At 34.0% G+C, this 9,954-nt stretch overlaps 1 protein-coding gene and 1 long non-coding RNA gene across 6 annotated transcripts; one reads left to right on the top strand and one right to left on the bottom strand.

Moving 5' to 3' along the window:
- The first annotated feature begins 575 nt into the window (after window positions 1-575).
- LOC129301595 (uncharacterized) lies at window positions 576-3,076 on the top strand. Its single transcript, XR_008591047.1, has 3 exons — window positions 576-883; window positions 1,171-1,343; window positions 2,589-3,076. It is a non-coding gene; the product is annotated as an uncharacterized LOC129301595 (long non-coding RNA).
- Window positions 3,077-3,689: 613 nt separating this feature from the next.
- LOC129301594 (uncharacterized) lies at window positions 3,690-7,605 on the bottom strand. 5 transcript variants are annotated; one of them, XM_054940155.1, is made up of 7 exons: window positions 7,571-7,605; window positions 7,343-7,470; window positions 7,125-7,263; window positions 6,557-6,657; window positions 4,784-5,062; window positions 4,607-4,691; window positions 3,690-4,237 (listed from the first exon to the last, which is right to left on the bottom strand). In XM_054940155.1, the coding sequence occupies exons 2-5, from the start codon at window positions 7,454-7,456 to the stop codon at window positions 4,949-4,951; spliced, it is 468 nt and encodes a 155-aa protein (XP_054796130.1). In that variant the 5' UTR covers window positions 7,457-7,470; window positions 7,571-7,605; the 3' UTR covers window positions 3,690-4,237; window positions 4,607-4,691; window positions 4,784-4,948. The 5 variants fall into 5 exon arrangements, with proteins under 5 accessions (XP_054796130.1, XP_054796128.1, XP_054796126.1 ...); XM_054940153.1 differs by lacking the exon at window positions 7,571-7,605 and having other exon boundaries at window positions 7,343-7,541; XM_054940151.1 differs by lacking the exons at window positions 6,557-6,657; window positions 7,125-7,263; window positions 7,343-7,470; window positions 7,571-7,605 and adding an exon at window positions 5,502-6,127.
- Between the last annotated feature and the right edge of the window lie 2,349 nt (window positions 7,606-9,954).

The raw sequence follows: 9,954 nt of genomic DNA on the forward strand, positions 1-9,954 counted from the left end.
TAGACCTCAAATGCCATTCCAGTACAACAGAAATTGTCAAATCATCGCAACAAATAGTGCCATTTTTAATATATTACTATTTATATTATTTTCGAAACCCAAACAAGGTAGATGATCATAATGAGAATAGAATAATAATGAAATAAGATGAAATTTGATTAGCTAAGCAATCTAGAAAAATGAAATAAAAAGCCAAAATCTCATTCATTCAAGCAAACCCTAACAAGAATATGGCATAAAATCAAGATCGGTGGGTAAAAATTAAAAAGCTAAATATTTCATAATGCTTAATTTCTTCATTTAAAAGTATAGATATTTTTAATTAAATTTTATTTCAATAAAATAATTATTTACTTTTAAATTAATTTTATCTTTTCATATTTACCTATATTAAATACTCTATAATAAATATAAAATTATTATTAATAGAGACACTTTTAAAAAATAATAATTATATTTTAAAAAATTAAAAATATTTTATATTTTTTAATATTAATTTCTTAAAAATATTTTTTAACAAGAGAAGTGGCTGAAAATCACACGGTAGTTGCGAACACATACATGAGACAGGGGGAGAAGACAAGATGGGAAGGAAGATGGAAGACGAAAGATGGAAGATACACCTAAACTAGCACAAACAGAAAAATAACAAGGATGTCCCTAAACGAGGAAGATGAACGACGAGGAAGGCAAATGACGACGAAGACGTCCGTGAATGAGAAAGATGGAGATTGTTGCATCTAAGATGGGAAAGACAATGATGGCAGAGAAATCTCAACTTCCATCTCGTGGTACTTCACTTTGGCGTTTTCGAACAGCAAGTGTGTTTAGGGCTTTGGAATTTTTTTGTGGTTTCGCGCCAATTTCATTTTCTCAAGCAAGGGTAATATGATCTTTTCTCACATTTGAAAAATTACAATCAAATCCTCAGAGATATGGCTATAATTTTAAATTTTGTAGTACTTATATGTCAATAAATTTCTTATATAGGACCTACACGAAATTTTCCCTTGTATTTTTTGCTAGACTTGGTAGGAAGTGGGATGTGGTGAATGGAGGTTTTCTAATGTATTTTTGAGTCTTGCTTGATAGAGAGGAAAATTGTTTTATGCTTGATTTTGAACTTTTCCTCAGCCACTGCCAACTATTTTCTTTTTCGTAATTTTGTAGCTTGATATAAGGGATCTACAATTGACTATTATAAAAAAAAAAAAAAAAGAAATTGTCTATGACTCAATACTTCCCGCTAGTCCTAGCTTTCGGTGATCTCAGCTCGAAGGGGAGATGATTCTATAGCAAGCTAAGATAATGTCAAGCATCTTGAAGACTGCTCCATATCCAAGGTATTTTTTTTTTAAAAAATCTTTTTTAAATAATTTATTTAATCATCTCTGCTCCAAGATTCTGAAATCTATAGTGTGATGTATTCATATTAATCATTAACTAGTTGAAAAGATCAATCCATTGCGAGGGTAAAGATACAAGTACTTGCCTTCACACCAGGAACAAAGGAAATAACGATCTCGCATATGTTATATGGAGATTAGGTTCTGATTGTATCTTAAAATGGATAGATTATTCAATGAATATGTCAAATTGATCTAGCCATAGGTTCTACTTATAATCTAGTTTTGTATAGATGGTATGTGTTGGCAGATGATCAGTTCCCTCAAAATCCCGAATTTATTATTGTTAACGAGTGGCTAGTTTTCTTTGTTCCTTTGACGACTAAAAATGTCATCTGTTACTTGTTGTGAAGTCATGACCCTTTTTGGCTTCGGTATCCTAGGTAGACCAGATGTATCTATTACTAGTTTATTGCCTCGACATTACATGCGTTGCTTGATATTGCATGATGTAGATCCTCATATGAAATTCAAAATATAACTGCACAAAAAAATATAACTGCACAAAATTAGACATGTCTCATTCCTAAGCTCTCATTGTATAATAAATTGATTTCACTCAAAGAAGGCGTCGTTCATTTCACGAAATCCCTACATGAGTTGAAATTTCAGTTTATGAAATGCCGGTCATATTTTAGTTTTAAGCATAAATCGCAATGCTTGTGGTCAAGAGTAATCCTTTATTGCGAAATGGCATGTGCTAAGCACTAGGATTAACCCTAACCTTGGATGGATTACTTTGGTGCGCATATAAGAATTGAATAAAGAATCCTGATATTCTTCAATAGTAGTTTTATCCTATTAGCTTCTTAACTCTCACCTTCTTTGCATGCTCTATTTTAAGATTATGTGGCTTTTTCATAAGTCCTTACGAAACGTGGTGAACTAGCGGTGAATTAGAGCGAGGTTTGTGCCTCTTTTGAATAATCGTCACCACTCAGTGTCTGTGCTTGTGCATTCATAATTCATCTATGAACACCTCTTGCGAAGGTTGAAATTAGAAAAAGAGGTAGAAGGAGAACCTATAGCTATAGCTACGATTTCTACTCCTAAAGCCCCAGGATAGGAGCATAAAGAGTTTGGTATCAAAAAAGTAGATGCTGTAATCAGTTCAGTTTGATATGCATTTGTTCAAAATTCTTTTGTTGCTAGACTATTCTGAAATTTGAGTTTTCATCGTAGTGCATCAGGCACTTGGGTGTTCTTAGTAGCAGGAGCATTGCTGGCAATTTCGGTTGGGAAAAAGTGCAAGTCTCTGGCGCCGCTTGTATTTTTTGGAACGAAAGGCACTATGCTGGACATCATCATTGGAATTAGTCAATGCAAAAGGGAACATGCAGAGTGCCAAATGAAGCTACTTTAAGCTCAAGCTGCTGCAAATGACGCACCAACTGGAACTGATTCATAATATTCCTGTATTCTTAGTATTGTCAACTTATATTTGTAGACGGGTGTAACAAGCATGCATTTTTTGGTTGCTTGTTTGTCATGCTGGTGAATAAGAAAGAAACGATTTCTTTGTTAGTTGATTGACGTCCCCTTCCATTTCTAAGAGGCTGGGTATTTGATCTTTTTATGTCCTGCGGGTAAGGTCATTTCACTGGGAAGCATTGAAGAGAGGCTGATCTTACGAATTTTGATATTTAATTTCACCCTTATTTTCATTCCCTCTACATGCTTAGGTTGCAACAACTTTAAAGTGAAAGATAATTTGACATTCCCATTCACGGCTTTAGTTTTTCACCATACGCTCGCCATAATTTTGTTGGGAATAAGAATCTCAATAATCTCAAACATTAAGGGCCATTGATTTGTAATTCAATCATCGTCCTATATTTACTTGGAAAAATCGCATCTAACTCCTCTCAAAGAAATTCATTACAAATAATGATTAATACAAATGAATTATTATTAAATGAAAACATGATTTTTTTTTTTCAAATAAAACTTATTATCAGTTCTTATTTGTGATTAATTCCCCTAAAAAAAACTGAATGTGATTCTCCCTAATTATTTTAGCCTTATATTTAAAACGCGTCTATTCATCATGGTAAGAAGGCAACATTGTGACTAACCATCTTGCCAAGCTTGCTCTAAATCGTTGGCCTAGTTTCAATAGAATAAACTTCCGCCTTTGCATATTGTTATTCTTCTTTTAGTTGATTGTAATAATCCACCCCAGCTTTAGACTGGGTGTGCCTCTCATTATAAAAAAGCGTCTGCACATCTGACTGTTCATGCACCTCAAACATTAATTGTTATCTTCTGAAGACGGTGGAGCCATACATGAAGAAGCAGATTTTAATTGATGAAAAAATTTTGCCTTACAAACCTTTTAAACTAAATTTGTAAGAAGTTGCAAAATTGAGCAAGCAAAAGTTGATACATGGTATTTACATAGTTCTGTTGCAAGGCATTGATGCAGAAATCATTTCGAACTTCCCATGTTCTGTATCTAAACTGGAATCGACAGCAATCTCAAATTTCAGAGGCATGTTCTTTCCTTGTTGAAGCAGCAATTTTAGAAAAATTAACCAGATATGATAAGAGTTGAAGTTTACAACATCGCGATGCCTTCTCTCCACTCGTAAGCCTTTCTCAGCATTTGATGGACAAGAACTGGAAAGTCCTTTCACAGAACCATTCAGGTTATTTTCCAATCTGACAGTAGCATCTTTACCCTTGTATTCACCTCTTTTAGGTTGTTTATCAAGCATTTGTTGTCTATAACTTGAACTGACCTTTTCAGCCTTGATGTTCCCAAACAAGATTTCTGCAGCTCTGTTCTTGACGAGGACTGGCATGTAATCTGATTCATCCCACAAATATAGCTGCCAAAAAGTGTCCCTAATGGATAAGTTGGTATGACTAATATGGAAAATAAGGAAAAAAAAAGTCTTATAATCAGATATATAACATTATGTTTTCGTGACTATGAAACATAAAATATAAGCAAATAAGAATGTAGTTTAAAATATCCAAAATTTTAAGAGCTTGCTCGACGAAACAAATTTGTTTCGCTAGTAGATTACTTGTTTGATTTGTCGAAAATAAACTAAATATAGGCATTTGAAACAATGACAAGAAGCCTCTCTATAACGATTAAAGCTGACAATAATTCAATGCAGCGAATGACATAATCCTAAATACTAACTTAGTAGTGGTGACAATTAGATGAAGAAATATGAAAGAACTTTTACCATGAAAGGCCTGTATATCAAACATACTGCATGAAGACGGCTTGAGCTTTTTGAACAACTTAGTGGAATAACATTTTGATCATACCTAGGGAAAAAAAAAAAAAAAAGCAATGGATCGTGATAACCATGGTGGTAGCTTCTGCTACAAGGCTAAAATTTAATGCTTTAAATGCATACTCTGTACCCATGGGTGAACCACATAACTGACAACCAGTGCATATGAGATCTTCCACCAAGTTATCCCCAGTTTTGTGGACTCTTATGCTAAGGAAAATTTTCCCTTTCTGGATATCACTAAGATCCATTGTGTTCACTTGTAGAAAAATTTCACCGATAAATGCACTAACTACAGCGTTCCAAGATGATGTTAGCTGAGATACTTCTGAAAGTGAAAAACAGTCTGTAGGCATTCGCTCTTCCAGCACTTTCCAGTTTTTTAGGCAGATGCCCTGTTAGCTGAACATATCACAATAAATATTATTCAGAACATACACATCAAGGCAGCATGAGATGAAGCATACTGACCAAAATAGCATTAGTAAAATGAATGAAGCAACGGAGTCAACTTTTGAAGAAAGATTATTCATCATGTGGAAATCAAAACATAAAATATTGATTATCTCTGATAAATAATCAGAGTAAAAACAGTTAAGTAACCAGGAAAAGGTAAAAAAAAAAAAAAAAAGCTGGGTGACTTTGACGTCCTGCAATGTCAAATTAATGTTCACTAACAAAACAAAACAATAAAAAGATTTTCAAGCCTTTAAAATCTAAGTTCTGCCTGTCCTGTTGAGCACAAAGAACACTTGACATGCTAAATAACAAAATATGAACACGAGGCCAAAACACACCACTTAAACCTACAATATGACATGAAAGGAGACCAGAATCATACCTAGAATTAAACCTACATTTATTCTTTTTTCAGAGTTTCGCCACCCTTTGATAAACTTCATGTCCACACCATTATCATGACTAGCTGTTTTCTGTAAATGTCCTATTTCTTCCTCCCAAGGGCACATAATGCATGACAAATGCAATTGATGGAAGTATTATGTCTAAGAGTACACATGTATTACAAGCACATAAAACCTCATCTATTTTTAACTTTTTAAGAATCACAGATAGAATAAGACAGATAAATTAAGTGCACTAGACTATACAATAGGCCTGAATAGAGAATAATCAAAATCTCAACTATAGACTTAATGAAAAACAAGGGGACTAAAGAGAAGAGATACATCATATCATATCATGACTCAAGTCACACGATGGCAAAACTATCAATGGAACGAAAGGTAATGCTGCTTGGAAATCACATTGATTTACAGAAAAACAAACAAGAACATGTCATGAATCAAAATCCTTGTCAACCGATCCCCTCCAAAAAAGAAGGAACTAAAGAAAAGAAATATACATGTATATACATATATATATGTATGTATAAGTATGCAATCAAAGAAAAAACCTTTAAAAAAATATAATAAATTGCAACAACGTATAAGCAATGACATTACTTGACAGGAGTTATGTTACATATGTTAGGCTTAGACTGCTGCACGCACTTTATGACCTTCCTAAGTTTGTCCTTACTAGTTATCCCAACGCGACAGCCTGCCACCAACTCTTCTATATCTGCATTGTAAAACATTATATTGCACTCCATTTGTTTTTTTCTACATCAAAAAAATTTTAAATAAATAAAAATGTACTGCAAACTCAATTATTGTATTCTATGACTCAACTAGGAAAATCAAGTTATAAAACTTGAATCTATTAAGCATGGAATAAATCATATGCAAGCACGTCCAGACTCACAGCAAAACCTAATGACTAATGCACAAATGGATAAAAGGCAACAATACATTAAGTAATTAACTTTCTAACTGCCAGTTATTCATATAGGTCATTCTGAGCTGACAAGAAGCCGACAAGAGAATAAGAACATACCTTTTGAGATAAGTAACCGTAAGGGTGGATCAAACAAAGCAGCGACGACCATTGAACAGTTCTGGCCTCAACAATATCTCCAAATTTTACGATCTTCACATCTACCATATGCCAAAAATAAAATTATGAATAACAATAAATAATTATCTATATTTATATAATAATTATTCATATTTTCAGTTGAAGGCCAAATATGACTTAAAAAAGGACGTGATAGAACAGCATAAATAGGCAAAGAAAGTCAAATGAAAGCTACGAGTTTCGGACTACTATATGAACATATAACTAGAACGTAATTTTTATCTGGATTTACATTGTCAGAGGGTTTCTTTGACAACCTTGACCCCTGAATTCAAAGGTATGTTTGAGATTTTAAAAATCAACAGTAAGGAAAAAATTAAGCGACACTGCAAAGTGTGAACATGACAATGAGGTTATGTTTTCTTGATAAGCATCTATAGCTATCAGTAATACCATGCTTTGGTTTCAAGTAAGATTGTAAGATAAATTAACGCAATAGGGCCCCTGAATTCAAAACATAAATGGTCAAATGAATAACAACTCTTACTTTGTAACAGTATAACATCTCCCACTGATATCATGGATCCCATGCTCTTCTGCCAAACAGATACTCCAAAATACTGCCTCGTATCATCCCCGACTTGAATGTCTGTCCTGATTATGGACCTTCCTTTCGACGACCTACACTGCAAAATGAGAATGAATCGTAAGCCATAGCCCAATCGTGAACAACTAGGGGAGAAATGATATAGAGAAATCATAAACCTGAAACGGAGCGGAGCGATGAACGAAGAGGAGAAGCTGAACAAAATCACCGATGTGAGAAGATGCCTCCGAGAGATCTATAAGGGGACCGTACCATCCCAGAGCCAAAGCCATCTTCAGCTTGAGCCCTAATTAAATGGAACAATCTCAGTGCTCTTGTTCAGTTATCGGCTTCTTGTCATGTCAGAATGACCCACATGAATGGCGAATAGTTAGAAAGTTAATTACTTAATGCATGGTTGCCTTTTATCCATTTGTGCAATAGTCATTAGGTTTTGCTGCAAGTAAGTGCTTGTATATGATTTAATTTAATGCTTAATAGATTCAAGTTTTATAACATGATTTTCCTAGTTGAATCATAGAATTATAATGATTGAGTTTGCAATTCATTTTTTTTTATTAAGAATATTCTTAATGTTGAAAAAACAAATGGAGTGCAACATGATGTTTTACAATGCAGATTTAGAAGAGTTTGGTGGCAGGCTGTAGTGTTGGGATAACCAGTAAAGACAAGCTTGGGAAGGTCATAAAATGAGTGCAGCAGTTTAAAAAACCTAAAATATGTAAGTTAGGTAAGTGAGTGGTCATGTGTGATCATGTTCATAGAAATATAAATAGATGTATTAATGCTTAGCTCACCAAATATCTTATGATAATTTGATATTGTATTTTTTGATGTCTCCCTCTATGTTTGTAAAAGTCTTTTGACTTTAGACAGGATAGATTTTAAATTTTTTTCACAACTTGCTGTGACCATATATTTAAAAAAAAAAAAACCTAACATATGTAACATAAACTCCTATCAAGTAATGTCATTGCTCATAAGTTGTTGCAAATTATAATATTTTTTAAAGGTTCATCTTTGATTGCTCGCACGCGCGCACACATACGCGCACATGTATATTTCTTTTCTTTAGTTCTTTATTTTTTGGGAGGGGGTCGGTTGGCAAGGATTTTAATTCATGACATGTTCTTGTTTGTTTTTCTGTAAATCAATATGATTTTCAAGCAGCATTTCCTTTCGTTCCACTGATAGTTTTGCCATCGAGTGACTCGAGTCATGATATGATGTATCTCTTCTCTTTAGTCCCCTTGTTTTTCGGTAAGTCTATAGTTGAGAATCTGATTCTTCTCTATTCGGGCCTATTGTGTATAGTCTAGTGCACTTAATCTATCTTATTCTGTCTCTCTGTGATTCTTAAAAAAGTTAAGAATATATGAGGTTTTATGAACTTGTAATACATGTGTCATCTTAGACATAATACTTCCATCAATTGCATTTATCATGCAGTATGTGCTGTTGGGAGGAAGAAATTGGACATTTACGGAAAGTATCTAGTCATGATAATAGCATAAGTTAGGTGACGAAACTCTGAAAGAAGAATAATGCAAGGTTAAGTGGCGTGTTTTGGTCTCGTGTTTATACTTCGTTATTTGGCATGTCAAGTGCTCTTTGTGCTCAACAGGACAGGCACAACTTAGATTTAAAGGCTTGAAATCTTTTTATTGTCTTGTTTTGTTAGTAGACATCATCATTTTGACATTCCAGGATGTCAAAGTCGCAGCTTTTTTTTAAGTGTTACCTTTTTCTTGTTCACTTAAATTTTTTACTCTAATTATTTTTTTGTAAGGCCTGCTTAATCAATTTTTTTGGTTTTTGTTTTTCACATGATGAATACTCTTTCTTTAAAGTCGACTCTTTGACTTCATTCATTACTAATGCTACTTTGGTCTGTATGCTTCATCTCATGCTGCCTTGATTTGTATGTTCTGAATAATATTTTCGTGACATGCTCAGCAAACAGGGCATCTGCCTAAAAATTGGAAAGTGCCGGAAGACACAGACATTTTTTCACTTTCAGAAGTATCTCAACTAACATCATCTTGTAACACTATAGTCAATGCATTTATCGGTTAACGTTTTTCTAAAAGCGAGCACAAGGGATCTTGGTGATCCGAGAAAGAGAATATTTTCCTTAGCAAGATAGTCTACAAAACTGGGGATAATAACTTGGTGGACGATCTTATATGCACTGGCTGTCAACTGTGGTTCACCCATGGGTATAGAGTATGGATTTAGAACATTAAATTTTTAGCCTTGTGCACGAACAATACACTATTTTTTTTTAACAAGAGGCACACCCAGTCTAATGTTGGGGTGGATTATTACAATCAGCTAAAAGAAGAGTCACAACATCCAGAGGCGGAGTTTTATTCTATTGAAACCAGGCCGACGATTCAGAGTGGCAAGATAATCAACAATAAAGTTGCTTTCTTAACATGACAAATAGACGCCTTTTAAAAACAAGGCTAAGGTAAATATAGAAAGATGATAGAATAACAAATCAATGGCCCTTGATGTTTGAGATTATTGAGATTTTTATTCCCAGAAAAATTGGGATGAGGGTGGGGTGAAAACTGAAGCCGCGAATGGGAAGTTGAGTTGTATCTTTCACTTAATGTTGTTGCAATATAAGCAAGTGGAGGGAATGAAAATTAGGGTGGAATTAAATATCAAAATTCGTGACATCAGCCTCTCCTTAATGCTTCCCGTTGAAAAGACCTTACCCACTGGACAAAAAAAAGATCATATACCCAGCCTCTTCGAAATG

This window comes from Prosopis cineraria, unplaced genomic scaffold (genome assembly GCF_029017545.1).
Source record: "Prosopis cineraria cultivar Desert tree isolate PC_DT_omini unplaced genomic scaffold, ASM2901754v1 PC2246, whole genome shotgun sequence".
In the NCBI taxonomy this organism is placed as follows: domain Eukaryota; kingdom Viridiplantae; phylum Streptophyta; class Magnoliopsida; order Fabales; family Fabaceae; genus Prosopis; species Prosopis cineraria.

Bases quoted from the DNA above. Each gene is read 5' to 3' on its own strand.
- LOC129301594 (XM_054940150.1), bottom strand. From the start codon at position 5,016: ATGCCTACAGACTGTTTTTCACTTTCAGAAGTATCTCAGCTAACATCA. The intron at 4,692-4,783 runs GTATGCATTTAA...TTTTTTCCCTAG, and splicing joins GGTTCACCCATGGGTACAGA to GTATGATCAAAATGTTATTC. The intron at 4,238-4,606 runs GTAAAAGTTCTT...ACTTTTTGGCAG, and splicing joins TGATATACAGGCCTTTCATG to CTATATTTGTGGGATGAATC.